Genomic DNA, 19,468 nt, shown 5'->3' with positions numbered 1-19,468 from the left:
AAGTGCTACATTTTCTTTCCCGATCCCCTGACGAAACCCATTAGAATCGCTCTGGGGCACTCGACGACCCCAAATGATCGTTCTGGGGATTTTTTCATTTTCATTCACCCGTCTCTACTGAGGGTGGGGTACTCTGGGACCCCCGGGGTCTGGGGCTGCCCCGAAGGGGAGCACAAGGGTTAATCACAGCTGCCTGATCAATGTTTTTCATTAGCAGTTTAGCAAAGTTGATGGTGGTCTGTGTGTCTGTGTGAGTGAAAGACAGAGAGCGAGCGACAGATTTTCTGTTATAACCTTCACGTTATGGAGGCACAGTGTGAGCACTCAGGTCGCATCAGAGCATCGGGCCGTATAGTGTGAGAGTACATCGTGACCTATGAACTTCTAACCCCTGCGAGTCAATCGTGCAGTTTGAGCAGGAGCTGAATACTGAAAAAATCGCACAGTGTCTGCCCAGCTTTAGGTGTACTGTCATCCGAGACTTGCACCGCAGTGTCGGCGTTAGGGTTAGGTTGTTGTGGTCATTTGTTGTCTTCCGGTATTTTCTCCATAAGCGACCTTTCCTCGACCAATGAGATGAGCGGTAATCTGAATTGTCATACTCGAATTGTCATAAGTGTGCTGTCAGCTCATTGGTCACAAAGCAGGAGAGGGGCTGGGAATTATGTTTTCAAACAAAGCGTTAATTCCATTAAAAGTTATAGACTACTTTTGATTCTCACTGTATTACGGGACAAAGTGCGTCCCTTATTAGCTCAATACGGGACGTGTACTTTTGTTTCGAAATACGGGACGATTCCGTATTTTAAGGGACGGTTGGCAACCCTATCCTCTACACATCTGTGATGCTGGGGGAGGTAATTAGCTGTAGCTGTTTAACTGCAGGCACATTCCATGTGAGACTCTGGTGTCCTTATCTTCTGAGGGATGTCCACCCCCAGCCATTTGTGTGAAGAAGCTTCTCGGATTCTGTGCTTGCATATGGTGAACCATTAAAGTTAAGCCATACACGCGTGTGGGGAGATGAGCTTTGGATAACCAGGAAATGTGGTTGTAAGCATATATTGTGTGGCAGGAAGTCAGACACACTTGATGACATCTCCGTTTCGGAGTTTTTACTTCCCCTCTTAATTTAACTGTGACTAGTATTTCCAATGGAAATTACACATGACATGAAGAAAATTATACATGATGTAGTAGATTTTTTTAAAGAAAAAAGATAATTTAAAAAAGTATCTCAAGCACTTTAGCAAAATTCTCATGTCATCTGTTTCATAATGTTTAATAAGCTTCATACAGTTAAGCACAATCACTACATGACTGAAACACAAGCATAATCTCTATTAATAAAAATAGTATGCATGTACTGTATGCCTGAATAAAAAAAAAAGTGAGATGTTGGAACGCTTTTATTTTTATTTTAGTAGACACAAAACTTACAATAGACAGCTGCTGGGGTTTGGAATCGAAGAAATGTCTGATGGTTCTCAGTCATCCAGGTCATCGTAGTCAAAGGAGCTTGCAAAGAAAAGCGTCTGGACTTCTTTAAGTTGCTTGAAGACGTTTCACCTCTCATCCGAGAAGCTTCTTCAGTTCTAAGGTCAAATGGTGGAGAGTCCCAGATACAAACCTAGTGGGAGTTTCCCCCTACAGAGGGACAAAAGGACCCCCTGATGATAATTAGTATGAGTAACTTTAAAACTTAGTAGCGGCCGCCATTGTTGGAAACTGGAGTTTGGCTGGGCCGAGCTATGAATTCTGGGATATGGTGGGCCACGAAGGACACACCCGACCCATCCTTCTAATTCGGGGAAAAGGAGGAGTCTATGAATTTGGACAGCCTTCGTCGCGTCGCTGTGACGTAATCGGCCTTAAAATGCGGCCATAATGAGAACAAGATAAAAAGTTCAAAACACCTGGTCAACAACCAGGTAGCCCAACAGTTACTCATTTAACTCTTTTGGGGGGTTTTGATTTTTAAGAAGAGAGTGGCTCTGATATATTTATCATTACTTATTTATTAAAATGTAAAAACAAAAAACTGAAATTGTGTCACATCTGCTTAATTTTGTAAAGCTTGTAAAGCCACAGACTTTTACTTGTTTTCTCTCAGGCTCAGACCAGCACACATTACATCAAACTCTTACAAGTCAAGAAAAGGAGCTGTTGGACAGAAAGACAACTGAGTGGGAAGGATTTTGGTTTTCCAATATATTAGTAATTGTCAGTGACGTTTATATTAATCAGGCTGAACTTTAATCATACTTTAGATCAAATCATTTTGCAGATCATCAGAATGATGGTTGGCAATGCAAACATGGCCAATAATGACAGTTATTGGCCATGTTTGCATTGCCCTTTTTTAAAATGTACTTTCATGACGTTATTGTGTGTCGGGTGGTGGTCGTGGCTGTCCAGACTGACAAGTGGGACGTTGAATGTCACCTCTCTGACGGAGGAGGAACCTGAGATTGGGGATTTTTTTTTAATCATATTTGCAGACAGTGTTATATTAATATAACACTGTATACACCATGGTGAGGGTCCTGTACAGCCCAAGAGAGCGGCAGCATCTCTCTTGGGCTGTACAGCAGCATCTTCCCTTCGTGTTTGCTTCTTGGCGAAGAAGAAAAGGCCTTTCACAGACTCTGAAACAGTGAAATACTGCATGCTGGCCGTGGTGGATGTGGTGAAAAGTGATGAAAAAAATTAAAGTGTGACACCTATTAAAAACGTACTCCCGTAGGACAGTTCAAATATTCGTAGAGTTGAAGTTCTGGCGTCAGATGAGTTTGAAATGCTGTTAGATGACCTGAAGAAAACTGATGTAATGTCTATAGCAGGAGATCAGACAGAACTGATAATGCACAGTTGTGCGTATATGTCCGTTTTTTGGATGGGAAATTGCTCAGCTTACTACTGTTAGAGGGACACACAGCTGGCCAAATAATGTTTGAGAAGATTTAAGCTCTTCAGGAAAATGGTCTGGATATGAAGCGTGTCTGTATCCATGGCAGGAACAGTGAGTGGTCAGCAAAATATTTTAATTTGAAAGGGAATTATCAAAATGTTTGTTATTATTTCAAATGTGCAAAAAATTGTTTAGGTATAGCTCCCTTTTTTGTTTAAATGGACCTTTTGGTGTGCATTTGTGAGGTCACCAGATTTACAGGGGAAAGGAATGAAAAAAATTTTTTTTACTTGTTTTCCAATACAGTTGTGTGGGTTTGAAATTGATCATGATCTGCTGCTTACTGGCTTCATATACATACATCCCAGATAAATTCCTCGGTTTGAAAATCTGGCCCAACTAACTTCGTAGTTGAATAGCCATGCCTTAAACATACAGATGACTTCTGTTTGTGACCTTTCACCCTCTTATTTGAGCCAAGGTCAGCCACCAGAATCATCACATCGGTTACAGCTTCAGTTCAGTTTATATGCTGCTCTACTTCATCATTTCTCATTAACAGTCTGCACTTATGTTTCTGATCTTCTGCAGAGCTCCTGTCCGTCATGTTGCTCTCCTGGTACAGTGATGCTGCCCTCTGCTGGACACAGTGGAACCACATCAAGCTCTAAGACTGAAATTATAACCAGTTCCTGTTAACAGGAAACAAACAGTTCTTTATAAAGCTTCAAGTATCAAATATTCACAGTGAGAAGGTGAAACGATTCATGTGGTGCTGAGTCCAAGTGTCTCCATCCACAAGCAGAAATCATGAACCAGCAGCATTCCTTAACATCAAAATATTTATTGGATGAACACGATTAAAATCCATCTCGTCCAATCAGCGTGTAGAACAAAAATTACAATATATACACTCTTTTGTATTTACAGCAGCTGAGGCGAGCAGCCTGTAACGGGAATAAAACCTGAAGCAGGACGAGCTTCATCGTCCGAACATCTCCTGCGAGGCGTAGGTCATGTAGAGGAAGCCGTCCTCATCCTGGTGCTGTTTGTACACCTGAGCCATGGTGAGCGACATGCTCGCCAGCCCTCTGTTGTTGATGAGCAGGTAGAAGGCCTGGCTGGGCAGCAGCGCCATGCGGTTCCTGAGGGGAGGAGCCAGAAGGAGCCACCATTAATCAGAGTCAGCCTGCAGGCTGTTAGCTGCATCAGCACAACAGTGACGCCAGCACAGCTGTTCAGTGAGGCGAGCACGCGTCAGCCATGTGCAGATTCCAGCTATGATTCGAGCATTTCAAGCATTCGTGCTCACACTGGGGGGAGGAGCACATGGAAACTGAGCGAGGGCTGAGTTTAAAGTGAAGCTTGTACAGGTATTCATCTGTCAGAGCCAAGATTATGCAAAAGCTCCATTTGTCAGACTGAGGAGCAAGTGTATGATGAGCGACTGCAGCTGGAGCACCGGCTTCAGTAAAGATACGATCATGTACCACAAAACATGACTATCCAAAACATTTGCCCCTAAAGCCACAACTTTGACCCTCTGATCAGACTCTAAGTAGAGCCCAAAACTCATTCACTCACAACAAGATTTGCTTCAGCGTCTATATTCATACTCTGAGGGGGAATCATCCAACCGTTAGATGAGCCAATTGCTCTTTCCCTTGAGGTCTGATATCCAGGCCTCATTTCTGACAATCAGGACAAGTCACTAAAGCCAAATCAGCTCATCAGTGAACCTGAGCATGTGGAGCTGGTGTGCAGCTTTCTCAGGAAACTCCCACAGAACTTTATCGACACCCAGACGTTACAGTCAGTGGGTACGATTGTGGGGCAGCGAGGCTGAGACACCAGACCTTTGTGTTCTTAAAATAAAACTACAATACGCGTCTTTATGTTCACATGATTACAACTACTGAAAACTCAATGTTCCAAATGACAAACAGTTACTGGACGCAACTCAGGTTCTGTGAGTAGACCAAGCTCCTCGATTGGCTTGAGCAGCCAGCCTGTGCGCTCTCTGCTCGAGTCAGATCACTGAGTGATAAAGACTCTCGCAGACATTACAGAGGTCTAAGGTTTGACAGACATGGATTAACTGTTAAGACACATCCTGTCACTTCATGTTTACACAGCAGCTTCCTCAGGCCATCATGGCTGATCCTGCTGTGTAAGCATAAACAACAACAAAGGGGTCAATAAAAGTGAAAGAGCAAAAGACTCCAAGTCAGGGGTGTCCAACTCCAGGCCTCGAGGGCCGGTGTCCTACAGGTTTTAGATCACCCTGGGGCTTCACACCTGAATCACATGACGAGTTCATTACCAGGCCTCTGGAGGACTTCAGGACATGTTGAGGAGGTCGTTTAGCCATTAAATCAGCTGTGATGGATCAAGGACATCTAAAACCTGCAGGGCACCGGCCCTCGAGGCCTGGAGTTTAACACCTGTGCTCCGGGGGGGGGGTAAGACTCTGGCTTCTCATTTTTAAAATAAACATTAACTGATGAATTCACCAGGAAAACATTTCTCCTCAGTGTAGAACTGAGGCGTGAGTATTGTTGAGCTCCGAGTTCGTGTTAAAGGACTCCAGCATGTGTTCAGTGAAGCTTGCAGGTACCTGATGATGGTGAGGAACTGCGTCATGGTGAGCTCCTGCGGAACCAGGAACTTGGTTTTGTCCAGCGGAGGCAGATACTTTTCCTTGTCGTACCTCTCGATGATGACCTGCAAGGCGCAGTGAGTGGGTGAGAACATAAAACACACCTTCTCGGACTCCGCGTGAGCCCCACCGCGCGCTTACCGGGATCTTGTTGGGGAACTTGGCCCTGATGCCCGCCACTTCCCGTTTCCTCGTTGCTGTGGACAGAAGAGAGACAGTGAGTTTGCTGGACATCAGTGTTGCTGCTGCTCGCGGCGGTGCCGGTTACCTAAACTCTTCCTCAGCTTGAACGGTTTGCTGTGCGGCTGACTTTTCTCGCGCGACGCCATGGTACGTGACGTAGAGCCGGGTCCACATGCTACGGAGCGAGCGCGAGTTAAATAGAGGCTGCAACGCATCAGCTGATTAGCACATGGCCGCATGAGCGCGATTGAATTAGGTTAGAGTGCGGAGCAGGGCCGGCCCCAGCAGCTTTTAGGCCCAAGGGCAGCAGACAGCCCCCTCCACCCCTCATCCTGGTTATTAAACAGGATTATTGATAATGTGCCTTTGAGAGAATTTAGAAAATGTTTTTCTTTAAGGACAGAATTTGTTCACCACAGTTACCACATGTTTTTGTCTTGTGGTAGAGTTGTTACTCTTCCACATTGAAAGGAGCTGAGGTGCCTAGGTGGTTCAGCATCTGCCTCAGATGCCTCTTGGGTTAGATCGTTAAACTGCCATCGCAGAGAGCCACAGCCAGAGAAGCAGATGGATGATGGATTAAAAACTTGAAATTTAATCACATCAGATATTTAGAAGACAGAGTTCTTAACAACTCATGACCTCTATAATGTAACCTTGATGACACAGCTTGGGGGAGGGGGGGGGGGTAACCACACAGTGAACCTCCTGAGGTTGAGACTTTTCTTTGCAGGAGTCCTGGGCAGAGAATCAAGCAAGGGGAGAATGCTCCATGGAAGGGAACCAAGGCTGCCTTCAGCCACTGTGCTCTATAGGCGACTAGTCTTTAAAATTAGCTGCTGTAACAACCAGCTTTTAGAAAAATAATGTGTTTCTTTTCCTCTTCAGCATCATCCGGGTACATAAACCTGAACCAGATCAAGGTAAATCATAGCAAACTGACTACGTAACAGGCGCTCTTCTTCACTTGGACCTTCCTCTGCCAATCACCTGCCACCAGCCAACCATGCAGGAACATTCAGGGCAGGGCAGTTTGAATTTCTAGAATTGTTTCACATCGACTGTTGGAGAAAAAAATGAATTACTGACCGTAAAAGAATACTTATGATTCTAACTGATCACTGATGACCAATGTATAGTTTTTGTGCTGTTTTCCAACCTATTTTGCTGTTATTGTCTCTTTGTATTCTTCTTCTTCTTCTTCTTCTTCTTATTATTATTATTATTATTATTATTATTATTATTATTATTATTATTATTATTATTATTATTATTATTATTATCTTTGTCGTTTGAGTCTATTTATATTGGGCCAGTCTAAAGTTAACAGCAGTTTATGAATGGGGGATGCTTACTATTTAAATTGATATTGAAATCAACAGGAAAATAATAAATACATCCAATACATTCAAACAGAATTCAGATCTGTTTATTTATTTTTTACTTAATGTTTATTTTAATAAATAAAACAACAATAATAATAAGAGCGCTTCAGCTATTATATTTTGAAAATCCGGACAGGATGTGGTTGCTGCGTTCGTTCCGGCAGCTCGACTCTCCGCCGCTTTGACAGCTGGCTCGAGCAGGAGTTGCTCGGTTGATGGACCGCATTTTCCTGCGGAGGATATTTCACTGAAGCGGGAGTCAGCACCGGACTGAAGCCGCCCCGCATCGCTCACGGTCCAGCCATGGATGAGCAGGCGGGCCCCGGTGTCTTCTTTAACACCAGCGGCAGCTCGGGCTTACCCGGCGCGGGGAACGTTAAAGCTCCGCAGCCCGGGGACGGCGGCGGAGAGGCGGCCCGGGCTCAGTACAGCATCCCGGGGATTTTACACTTTCTCCAGCATGAGTGGGCCCGCTTCGAGGTGGAGAGGGCCCAGTGGGAGGTGGAGCGGGCCGAGCTGCAGGTAAGCAGCCTCTCGGTCGCAAGGGGTTTCATTGTTGAGGTTGCTAGCAGAACGGAGAGGCGCTGTACCGAAGTCCATTGGAGAATGTGGAAATTGTTCTTAAAATCGATTATCGGTGAATACATCGTCAGAGTAAAGTAAAAGTTGTAGTTTACTTTGATAGAAAGTGTTTTTCGTTTAATTCGGCATAGGTTTAAGCCAATAAAACGTATGTTTTTGTGTAATGTTTTTAACTTTTTGGAGGCTAGGTGCAGTTTGCATGTGCCTTGTCGCGCACGGGGCTCAATACGCAGAATGACGCACATTCATTAAGTAACATAATGTTATGTGTTTGTAAGCGCTTCTTCTCTAATCGTGTTATCGCCGAATTCACGCTCTGATTCCACTGTTTCTAGATGCGGTGCTCGGTACTGGTTTTACTGTTCGTTTCCCAATGTCAAGCGGGATGTGCGAGAATTGCGTAATATTTAAATGGCAGTTTCGCCTTATGCTGTATTCGCTGCGCTCTCTGCTAAGCAGGCTAGCTGCGGGTGACATTTCAGTCATTCCAGCCGGCTCTGTGTGGGTGTGAGCAGCTACCTGTCATGCAAGCTTACGTGTGTCCGCAGCCAGGTCACCTGAGACGTGCCAGGTTTACCTGAGCGGGGCAAACGTGCACGTAGAGCCGTGCTTGCTTTTGTTTGTGGGTTGTTGTTTTTTGGTTGGTTACCGGAATCGGTTAGTTTCCCAAACCGCCCCAGGAGGGCTTTGTCCCACAAAGATCAGTGTGTGTTCAGTTAAACGTGTCCGATAATGGATGCATACCGATAATGGGCGCGTGCACGCTGCGTGATCCCGTCCAGTCACGAAACGTTTGTGTGCAGATTTAAAAGCTGCAACCTTAAACCGAGACCCTGCCGGTGTTTTCCTCTCAGTGTGGAGCAGAGCCTCCGTGGGACAGCATGCAGGGCTCTTTATCCTGCTTTAAAAGAGGGAGGTCTGCATACGTACAGTCAGAGGTCATGTTCAAAAATGAATTCAACATATCTGCAGTGGCAAAGTGAGTCAAAGCATTTAAAAGGCAACAAAAACATTTTCACTTTAAAATGTTCAGTAGTGTCCGTGCTGCAGGAGTTGAAGAGCAGAGTCAGAACATCATAGCGCTGCTTTCTGATGACAGATTTAGTTTATTTTGACAATTTAAACACAAACAAAAAAACAAACATCCCTTTTAATTAAAGTTTGAGCCACTTAGCGACAGGCGGCAGATTATTGGTGTCCACTGCCTCTTCAGTTTATTATCCTGTGGAAAATAAAATGGCTCATATACCTCCCATTATTCCGGATCACTGACACTAAACATGTTTTTAATAACAGACAAACGTAGCCTGTGACGCTCAGCTCTTTGCTTGTTTCTGAGAGTCATCCTACAAAACCAGTTGGGTTAGCGTCATTAGCACAGTCCTTCTTTTCACTCAGTCAGGGGTGAAGTTTTGAATCCAGACTCAGAGATGTCCTCCACTCCCTGTAGGACCAGCGAGGTCAGAGCTGTGTCTGCAGACGTGGAGGTGAAAAGAAGCCTCCTGTAAGGCTTCCTGCTTTCACTGCTCACAGATCAGATCCAACAATCGTAACGGCGCAAAGGTCGGCTGCCTCCCAGCGAGTGCCTCGTGTGTCTTGGGTCAGTCCCACCTGTCCTCGCTGAGCACCGTCATGGTCACAGTGCTGAATGATATCAGGGCCCGCCTTCATGCAAAGTATAAATTTGAAAGAAATGAATGGTTGATGCAACGACCCAGCATGTAGCCCCTTCTGTAGGAGGGATAACCTGCAGTGATGTTTCCTGCGTGACCTCATCAATCAGTCTCATCCCTGTGGAGGATGGACAGACGCTGACTCTACGTTACGTCGTAGAGGAGCTCGTGGTCCTTTGACTGTAAGCGCCGATCTGCTACTTGTTTACATGACCTGTTTACATGACTGTGCGCTCACCTTGGTATTTTTGGTTGTAATTTATGTTTACTGTAATGGACGCACAAGTAGTAGAAGAAGAACGCATCTCTAACTTTTGTTCTGTTGGAGTAAAGTTTTCATTTCCTGTTTCTGGGGTGAATTCCTCGGTGCAGGGGTGACTCTGATGCTTCTGATGAAATAACAAACGCCAAAACGATCGATGGCATCATATTTAATGGCTGAAATCTCTTCGTTTGCACTTCCAGCAGATGTTTTGTTGCAGCGTTATAAAATCAGAGTGTATCGATCCCTGCTGTGCATGTGTGGTGCAGGTGAGCGTTTCCTCCTGTGAAGGATGCCGGGCAGTGAGTCAGACGATCTCACGGCGCGTGGGACGCTTCACGCTCATGTCTTACATAAGCTCGAGTCATCGTCGGCCGAGCTTCACTGACAGCCAGCCCGTAAAGGAATCACTTCCTGTGTGGCGGCTCAGCTGGTGCACCATTTAACCCCCCCCCCCCCCCCTCCCCGGCACAATCAGATAGCAGGCGTCTCTTTGTGTCTCTCAGCTGTCTGAGTGGCTTTGATGATAAAGACCTGGAGGGGGTTGGAGGGGGGTGACGATTGGAGCGGGACGGCGCTGGCTGGCCGACGAGGCCGGAGACCAATTTGAGCCGTAAATCCATCTGTTCTGGTGCAGACGGGCTGCATGTCATCACGGGCTGAGACGGAGCGTGAGTGTCACTTCCTCTGAGGTAATCCTCCGCAGGGGAGAGGAAGAGGAGGAAGAGGAAGCTGGCACACAAGAACAGGAGAGATTACTCACAGTCTATTGTCCACAAACAAAGAGACAGGGCTGGAAGCTCTGAGCGACCAAGTCTGATTCCCCGTTTCTCGTGTGTGAGTTCACGACACCAGTAAAGACCAGTTAGGCAGGAGCGGTCATCAAAGATGGCGTCTGCAAACACCGTCCAGAGGTCTGTTTCAGGACAGCTAGCAGCCACCGATCAGTCGGAGAGGCCACGCCCCCTCTCACAGCCACCTGTCGGTCGGAGAGGCCACGCCCCCTCTCACAGCCACCACCGGTCAGTCGGAGAGGCCACGCCCTCTCTCACAGCCACCACCTATCAGTCGGAGAGGCCACGCCCCCTCTCACAGCCACCTGTCGGTCGGAGAGGCCACGCCCCCTCTCACAGCCACCTGTCGGTCGGAGAGGCCACGCCCCCTCTCACAGCCACCACCTGTCAGTCAGAGAGGCCACGCCCCCTCTCACAGCCACCTGTCGGTCGGAGAGGCCACGCCCCCTCTCACAGCCACCTGTCGGTCGGAGAGGCCACGCCCCCTCTCACAGCCACCTGTCGGTCGGAGAGGCCACGCCCCCTCTCACAGCCACCTGTCGGTCGGAGAGGCCACGCCCCCTCTCACAGCCACCTGTCAGTCCGAGAGGCCACGCCCCCTCTCACAGCCACCTGTCAGTCAGAGAGGCCACATTTGATTCCTTTAGCCTGAAAACTTCGTAAAATCTTTAAAAAGTTCCGGTTTAAGCAGTTCACAGATCAACGAGCTCGTCTCAGATGTTTTCAGGTGCAGCCAAAACCTGGCGTGAACGTTTTCTTCGTTCCTCTGAATGAAGCTCAGCTTCATCCCACTGACAGGAAACAGGAAGTTGTTTTTTTCTTTGTTTTTTTTTAAACTCCAGGTCGTCTCTGTCAGAAATATTCGAACCAATCTTGTGATGTTACCGGCAGCCAGTTTTATTCTTCCCTCTGTGCTGTTTTATAAAAATGTCTTACCGAGACCCTAGATCAGGGGAGACCACGAGAATTCTGGGTAATTGTGCAGCTGACGGCCTGTGTGGACGTTACTGTTGCTCGATTACACCTTCAGATAAAATAAAAAGGTTTTTTTATGACACGAAGAAGAAGTCATGCGTGAGCAGGGGGAAGTTTGCCACATCGAAAAGGCTCGGATGAGCTTTCCAAAGTTCTACAAGTTGTGCCTCCATCGCTTGTGTCCAGATCACACGCTGCACAGCCGTGCTGCTCCGTCTTTTTCACCGACGTTTACGTGTTTGCGCGTGAGCAGTGTGAGCGGCTGTGGTGAGAACCTCACGAGCGATTGATGATCGGGAGCTGGTCGTGAGGTGTTAATCGCTTCTCGTTACCCCACGTATACTACACGACGCACGATGAAGGCCAAAATCGGTCCGATCACCAAATTGGTCGCATGACTCAAAAATCGTCTCAAAATGGGCCAAAAACCGCACAGTGTGAGCCCAGCATTAGAGCAGCAATGTTTGTTCGCTCAGAGAAAGGAAAAAAGGCTGCAAAAGTACAGGGAGGACTGGGAAAGGGAAACACCTGGCTGGGAAAATGCATGGTAACACCTATAAAGCGCACTGCACTGTGTGCCGGAGCACTTTTTCCATAGGCATGCTTCTAGTGGTGGGCACATGAAGAACATGAGGGGCCTGAAAGCTCGGGGAACCCTTTACCAATTTCTTGTCCACCAGGCCACGGCAGAAGCAGATATGGTATGTAAACACTGGTTTGTTGTTTAAACCCTCTGGTTAAGGTTAATATGGGCATGTGCAGTGAATATCAGCGCTATGTGGCCAGAAGTGTGATAATATAATTTATTTTGTGTAATAAACAACTGCAAGGATGGATGATTACAACAAATAGATGACTAATACATAAAAGTAATACATAGATGAATAATGATGATGAGTTAAGATGCGTAATCATGGGAACAAGCGGGTTTACAAACAGGAGCAGCTGATTAGCATCAGAAAAGCTGAAATAATATTTCAACTGAAGCCGATTGTACTAAATGCACTAAATGTGCACTGTTACAAGAATATTTTTCTTTCTGTTGTTTTCTATTATTTTAAGTTAAGCAGGACAGAGTTCTTTTAAAGAAAGATTTACTTATATTCTCTAAAGTTAAGCATGACAGGCTTCTGTTTAAGAAAGAGACCTGTTTTACTGTGTTAATGTTGTCATTTTGAGCTAAAAAATAAATGGCTAAATGATCATTTGTTTCACATGTGTTCATATCACAAAGAATAGAATATGCATCTACTTAAATCAAATTCAAGTCAAAGGGTTAAAAAAATAATTTCACACACAAAAAAAGAGCTAGAAAATTCACCACACTGGGAAGGGTGAAGACAACTGGGTCGCCCGGCCCTGGCCACGAGGTGTCCCTTATTTATCTTTCAGGGAGTTGGCAACCCTAGTGTGGACGCAGTCAGCCTGCTTGATCTGCTGCTGCCTCCAACAAAACCAAGATGCGCTTCTTCAGAGAGCGTTGGTGAACCTGCAGCCTGCTGTGCAGTAACGCGCTGTAATGTAGACGTGTGAAGGTTCAAAAACACTGATTTATTCAGCCGACTGTACTCGGACTTATTAACAGGTGGTAGAGCTGTAACTCTGAGCTGACGGCAGCATTATTCTGGATGAGACAGCAGCAGGTGAAGTTTAACTCTCCACGCTGAGACTTGATTCTGCTTCAAAGTGAACAAGCGGGGCACAAACAGAAATCTTGTATTTGTAACAAATAATATTAAAGCTGAGGCCGAGCGATGGGCTGCACAGCTAACGAGTTCTGAAATCAACACGACTGAAAAATATTCATAATCGTTGCTGCGTGCACGAATCACAATGAACGACAGACGGACAAAACAAACAGACGTCTGGCACAGCAGGAGGGAAAGAGCGTGTCCCTCCACACGGACCATCCTCAGCAGCAACACCTGCCAACAAGCTGCAGCACGATGAACGCATGAGGGCCAAGAGCAACAGCGCAGTGCTCGGTAACTTCATCCATCCGCCGTCGGGTTATGGTGGCAGCAGGCAGGTATCCCGGTCGTGCTGTCCGGTTTTCCTGACGGATCCCGAGGCTTTCCCAATTCTGGAGTCTCTTCCTGCTCTTCCCCAAACTTGTTCTCCACCCTTTCGTTACTTGTAAATAGAGATGGCACAATACCACTTTTTTATGCCTGATACCGATAATATGGAAATCTGCAGATTCCGATATAGTTCATTTTTTTTAATCAATAACACAATTTTTAAATTTCTTGCTGCATTTTGTATGAGTTCATACTCAAGTTTAACAAACTAAACTAAACTAAAGCTACTCAGTTATACCTGTATGCAAAAAGCACACTGCACCCCAAATATTTCATAATTCAGCAAAACTGATCAATCTAAGAAACTTAAACCTGCAGCATCCTCCCTGTTCTGGTGTTTTAAAGAGCACTTAGGTTGTTTAGTATTTCCACTAACTAATAGGGTCGCCAACTCCCAGCAAAAAAAAAAAAAGGGAACCACCCCCACCCTCCGCCTTGTGATGCTTAATCGACGTAATCAACTGTAATTTAATGTGTTTAAAATAAAATGCACGGAAATCAATTATTTTTCCACAATAATTAAATAGATTCAACATCTTTCTTCAACAGAGCTGCAGACTGCACAGATGGTTCCCAAAGGAAAAAGTACTATAGCTTACTAGGGTATATTATACTTAATAGTCACTATATACAGTAATTGACTTCTATACATTTTACATCAGATTAAAACTTTGGGTGTCAGATAATTATTTATTAAAAGCTCGACATTTTAAATGAGAATAAGAAAGAAAAGTATGTCTTTGTGCCCCCTTTTCCCTGTTAATGCCCTATCGGCCCCCCTGGCTAAACTTTGCTAGATCCGCCCCTGCACAGTTACCAGCGTCAGCTGTAGAAAAAGATCCTCGAGTAGAAAGTAATAATAAATAAATTCTAACAACAGCTGATCAAGCTTAAACGTGCTGCTGTTGTTCAGCCGCTGGTTTCCTCTTTCTGGTGCAAAGTGGGCCAAAAACAAACAAGAGAGCCGATCAGCTGATCATTGATCAGTTTCATGATTGAAGTAGAAACAGGAGAGAGGCAGTCGCTCCATATATCGCTTGTTAAGCTTAACGCTGGAATGCTTTACAAACATTCAGAGAGGAACTTACACACTTGCTTTACTTCTCTGGGATCACTTCCTCGGAGATGAAATGCCGGTTTGGTAGCGAGGCTACAAACACACACAGCCGCTCTGTCACGTGACCACACTGCTGCGACGTGCTGAGGTTATGAGCTGAGTTACGCCGTGTCGTAGTTTTGTGAGGTGCTTTTGTGATCGATCGATTACATTTTTTATTTCTCTCCGATATCCGATCCAGTAATTTACGTCAGTATCGGACCGATACCGATACGTAATATCGGATCGGTCCGTCTCTACTTGTAAACAGAGATGAGCAGTAATGCATTACTGTAATCCGATTACTTTTTCAAGTAACGAGTAAAGTAAGGGATTACTATTGCAAAGAAGTAATTAGATTACTGTTACTTTCCCGTAAGCACGCTGCGTTACCAATCCGTGATTTTGATTGTAAGAGTGTCTCATGACAATGACATCTGAGCGTGTGCAGATCAATGGATAACACGGAGTGATGGCGAGCGTACGACCACGCAGCGTTTAAAGCGTGGAAGTACTCGCATTACTTTGAGTTTGATTCTGTAAAAAAGTGACACAAACATCAGCGTCCGCTGTGCGCTCTGCGTGGGAAGAAAACGTCTTTCTACAGCGAAAAATGAAACTTCAAATCTGAGCGAGCACGCTGCCACGGGAACGTGACACTCACACAGTCCCTGTCTCAGTGACGCTGCGGGACAGAGCTCTGATTGGCCCGACGGTTTTGCTCACTTGATAAAAACTAATCAAAGCTGCACACACGGTGGGAAGGTTCGTCAGCCAGAGCGGCATCTCTGTGCTTTGTGTCTAAATAATGCAGCATGAGAAGAAGAGCAGCTAAGCGTGTTATGCAACGCCGAGCCGGACCGTCCTCTGCCTTTAGCACAGATGAGCTTCGACAACAACACTTCCTCCGTCTCTTTGTGCGACAACAAAAACGCTCCCCGGCCTGGATTCCTGCAGCTCAGTGCGTTCATGTGAAGCTGCCATATGAGGAATGGCATGTACACCTGCTTGTTTTGCGGGCGTTGGCGAATGTCGGCCCAAGCCACGCCTCAGCGCTGTGACCAGGCTCTGTTTAAACGGGCCTTTAGCCAAAATCTCTGCGGACAGGGGCGCCCTCAGCCTGACATGCTTACAGCACCAGACACACTGTTTGGGAAGTCTGAAGTAGGAATCATCCGATCAGATCACAGAGGGTCAGAGGTCAGATAAACTGGAGCCTTCTCGTGATGCGTTTGGGTGTTGCTGGGATATTTCGACTTCTCTCCACTGAGACAGGGAAGTGAGTTCAGTGTGATAACACAGTGAACTGCACTGAATCCAACTTCAGCTGCAGTGGAAGAGTCGGTTTAGCTCAGGAAGCAGCTGTCACAATAAGATCTGTGCAGGTCTCCGAATACTAAAAAAGAGGAGCTGCAGGGCTTTGTTTCCTCCTCTGGCACAGGAGACACTGGAGCATCCTGTATGACAGAAGAAGAGATGAATCTGTCCCACACCTGCTGGGCGCGTGGATTCATCACAGAGTGGATTTTGGGGCATGTGGGGTGAAAAATTACAACCATTGGTGCCTCGAATCACAGAGGTTGTTATTTTGACACCAAAGAAAATGATAGTATGACAGGTTGCCAAGCAACACATATTATTTACATACGTTTTGACATGATGGCTGCTGCAACATTAGGCAGAGCGAGCTCGCCGTGATTGTTAGATAAAAACACGAGGAGCGTCATTACTGCAGGGCTCAGCGGGTCAGGGATGGAGATCCGAGCGGGTCGATGGCGAGGGAGCGTCGCTGAACCGAGAGGAGCAAATAAAGCGAAAACCGGAGCAACGACGGGCTTCAGGCCTCAGGAGGAGTGTGGAGTGATAAAGCTTCGCTGTTGCTCTTCCTGTGTTAGAGACGGTGCTGCAGGAGAGGAAATCAAACTAGCCTTAACTCACATTTGATTTTGGAAATCTTCAAAAACAAAAAAAGATGAAATTGTGAGGGCGGGGTCACGCAGGTCGAGCGGGTCACGCGGGATCATGCGGGTGTGTTAGCCGATTCCCAGATTCCACAAAGGAAAGTTTGCGTTTCCTAATGAAGGACAACAGAAACTAGACGAGACGGGGAGCTGCTCGGCGTTCTAGATGTTCAGACTCTCCTCTTTGTTCTGCTCAGCCTTCCTCCTCCTCCTCCTCTTCGAGGGTTTATGTTGTTCTAATTAAAGTCTGGTCGGCTCCAGAGCGGCACGTCTGCGGTTGACGTTCCCTGAGGGAAAGCGGCGAGTGGGCCTCGTCACAGCGTTTTTCCCGCCCCCCCCCACCCACCCCCGCCTCGCTTTCTGCCTCTTGCTTGATCTCGTCTCCTCTGGCATCATATCAGAGATCTTCTTCATCCGTCTCATTTTTCCCCCCACTCTTCTCCTCCCAGCTTCCATCCAGCTCCTCGCCTCCTTTGTAAAATCACTCGTGGAGTTTGGTGTTATGGCGATGACGCCAGCGGCGTGGGCTGCTCCAGTTTGCCGCAAATCTTTGTGCAAAACAGAAATGAGACGACAGGAAGATCGTTACAGGAAATGAAGGAGGGTTGGACTGACAACAGGAGGAGGCTTTGCTTTCCCCGCCTCCCCGCGTCCTCCTTAGGGATGGGTACCGGTGTCCGGTGCCATGATGGCACCGGTTCTGACATAAACGGTAGTAACCAGACCGAAAAGCAGCGCACATTTCGGTGCTTTTTTTCGGTGCTTTTTTTTCCTGAGCTGTGATACACTTCTAGCCAATCATTTTACGTTTCCGAGGATAGTAGGCGGGGCCAGGTACGTACGTTCTGTTAAAGCAGAGCTACAGATTAAAAATGTCCAAGGCGAAGCGGTCAAAAGTCTGGCTGTACTTCACAGCAAAAGATGCAAACTCAGCAGCAACAAGTGCTTTAAGCTGATACTGTGATACTGTCAAAGGAGGCAACACCTCAAATCCGATGAAACACCTGGCGACGCATAGCGTTTTTTTAAAAAGCCCAGAAATGCGCCGTATTTGATGGCTTGCTGCGAGACCTCACACCGAGCGCATCTACTGCGGGTGGGTTGCCTGTTATGCAACATCCCCCAAAAACCCCAAAGAGGAGAGTCCTGGCCCCTAGCCCTGCCAGTGTAGCAGAAATGATGAGGATGATGATGCAGCAGCAGCCGTTCTTCTCTGCATGAGTAGCTTCATGTTGTTCGTGTGTAATTTACGTTGAGTAGGCTAACCACGTTATTACATTAATGCAGGTAAGGTGAACTAGCAAACATCATCATAGCTACATGCGGCTGTCTTCTTGTTTGATGGCAGATACTCCCTTCACCCTGGCCAAAAAGGCTAAAATGACCAAAGAAAAAGTGGAAAACAGTTAAACATGAGAGGTTTTTGGACAAAGTTTGTGTTTTTTCCATTGTTTAAGCACTGCTTCCAGCCAAGAGTGATACCATATATGCCCCATAGCTGGAGAAAAGGCTAACATTGTTATCTTTTTACAAAAAACAGCTGAACATGAGAGATTTTTGGACAAGTTTGTGTTCTCCATTCTTTAAGCACCGGTTTGAGCACCGGCACCGTTTCAAAAGTACCGATTTGGCACCGGTATCAGATAAAACCTAAACGATACCCATCCCGCGTCGTCCTGCTACAAACATCTGAATGTTTCCAGTCTGTGTTTGAGAAACGTAGCGGAGTCTCTTCTGTTAGCTCAGCACAGTGAAGACTGGATATCTGGACGTGGCGTTTTCAGCGGCAGAAAGTTTCAGCCTGAGGTGATGGGTAACGCGGGGAGGGTTTATGGAAGCGCACGTCTGTAAAGGAAAGAGCTGATTTTAGTGCGAGGTGGGACTAAATGAGAGCTTCTGGGCCAGAACGCACACGCTTTTTTATTGGCTGCTTACAGCATCATCATCATCATCATCATTTCTTTGCTCTGACCCAGGAACCCCCCCCCCTCACTCGGCAGCTTTCCTCTCCTCCACCCTCCCTCCTCGTCTCCTGGAGGAATAATCCCCTCAGTGCTCCAGATTTAAGCGAGGGAAATCCCCCTCGTCCCCAGTCCCAGAACGCTGTGTTTGCTTAATGCCCCTGCAGCGAGGGAGGAGGGCTGAGAGTCATTCAGTCGGCGTGTTTGAGCCGCTGCTGATGGAGGTTAAACGGGCCACAGAGTGTCGATAGCTGTGTGACCTTTCTGTCACACGGAGGCTGAAAACTCGATTCTTGCAGCTCACATTCTCTCTGCGGCAAATCCAAAACCAGTTTTCAGATGGATTTCAATCTCTCGCTCTGCTGTTGCTTCCAAGAACGTAACTGTGCTGAGAAACGAGGAAATGCAGGGACCGCCATCGCCGTCGGCTGTTTTTGGCTCAGTGTTCGCCGCCTGATACACAAACTGTTTGTCTCTGTCCATCATTTCAGCCGTCGTGACACCTGTTTATAACTCACCTGTTTAAATTCTATTAAGTATTAAAGGTTGCATTATTAGGGGGCGTGGCCTCTTTGACTGACAGGTGGATGGTGACACAGGCGGCTGTAGCTGCTGGCTGGAACCCTGGACCGTGTTAGTGCTGTTGGAGCCTTTTGGAGCATTTTTAATGACATCATGTGACCAATAACATGTCTGCTGAGCATCCGAGAAGGCGGAGCTCCAGGTTTGGTGTGAGATATTCTAGGGCTTTGATTGGATGTTGCAGATTAGCAGGTCTCTGCGTCTCTGCTTTAAGCATCAGATTTTATTCAGTCAGACTTGAAACCAGCGACTGAGACATAAACTGGTCAGGAAAGAGTTTACCCGGCTCACCGTCCAATCACAGTCTGTGTTACATCCAGAGGTGTCGCCCCTGCTGCTCAGATGCAGATTTAAGGCTCTGAA

General features: G+C 46.6%; 2 protein-coding genes across 3 annotated transcripts in view; one reads left to right on the top strand and one right to left on the bottom strand.

Annotated features, from left to right (window-relative positions):
• Positions 1-3,739: 3,739 nt before the first annotated feature.
• map1lc3c (microtubule-associated protein 1 light chain 3 gamma) lies at positions 3,740-6,071 on the bottom strand. Its single transcript, XM_026169508.2, has 4 exons — positions 5,839-6,071; positions 5,712-5,767; positions 5,529-5,635; positions 3,740-4,056 (listed from the first exon to the last, which is right to left on the bottom strand). The coding sequence occupies exons 1-4, from the start codon at positions 5,990-5,992 to the stop codon at positions 3,894-3,896; spliced, it is 480 nt and encodes a 159-aa protein (XP_026025293.1). The 5' UTR covers positions 5,993-6,071; the 3' UTR covers positions 3,740-3,893.
• Positions 6,072-7,277: 1,206 nt separating this feature from the next.
• Positions 7,278-19,468, top strand: part of LOC113023458 (striatin-like) — a 34,546-nt gene continuing 22,355 nt past the window's right edge. The window contains exon 1 of one of the 2 annotated variants that reach the window (XM_026169468.2): positions 7,278-7,660. In XM_026169468.2, the coding sequence (XP_026025253.1) occupies positions 7,442-7,660 (219 nt within the window). In that variant the 5' untranslated portion in view covers positions 7,278-7,441. The remainder of the gene's footprint in view (positions 7,661-19,468) is intronic. The other variant, XM_026169467.2, reaches the window with a different exon arrangement.

This window comes from Astatotilapia calliptera, chromosome 6, assembly GCF_964374335.1.
Source record: "Astatotilapia calliptera chromosome 6, fAstCal68.1, whole genome shotgun sequence".
Taxonomy (NCBI): domain Eukaryota; kingdom Metazoa; phylum Chordata; class Actinopteri; order Cichliformes; family Cichlidae; genus Astatotilapia; species Astatotilapia calliptera.
The sequence above is the reverse complement of the archived record's forward strand: the minus strand, read 5'-3'. Positions and strand labels throughout refer to the sequence as shown.

Excerpts from the sequence above, each read along its gene's own strand:
- map1lc3c (XM_026169508.2), bottom strand. The coding sequence starts at position 5,992 with ATGCGGCCATGTGCTAATCAGCTGATGCGTTGCAGCCTCTATTTAACT. Across the intron at positions 5,768-5,838 it reads CAAGCTGAGGAAGAGTTTAG|CAACGAGGAAACGGGAAGTG; the intron begins GTAACCGGCACC and ends TTCTGTCCACAG. Across the intron at positions 5,636-5,711 it reads AGTTCCCCAACAAGATCCCG|GTCATCATCGAGAGGTACGA; the intron begins GTAAGCGCGCGG and ends TGCGCCTTGCAG.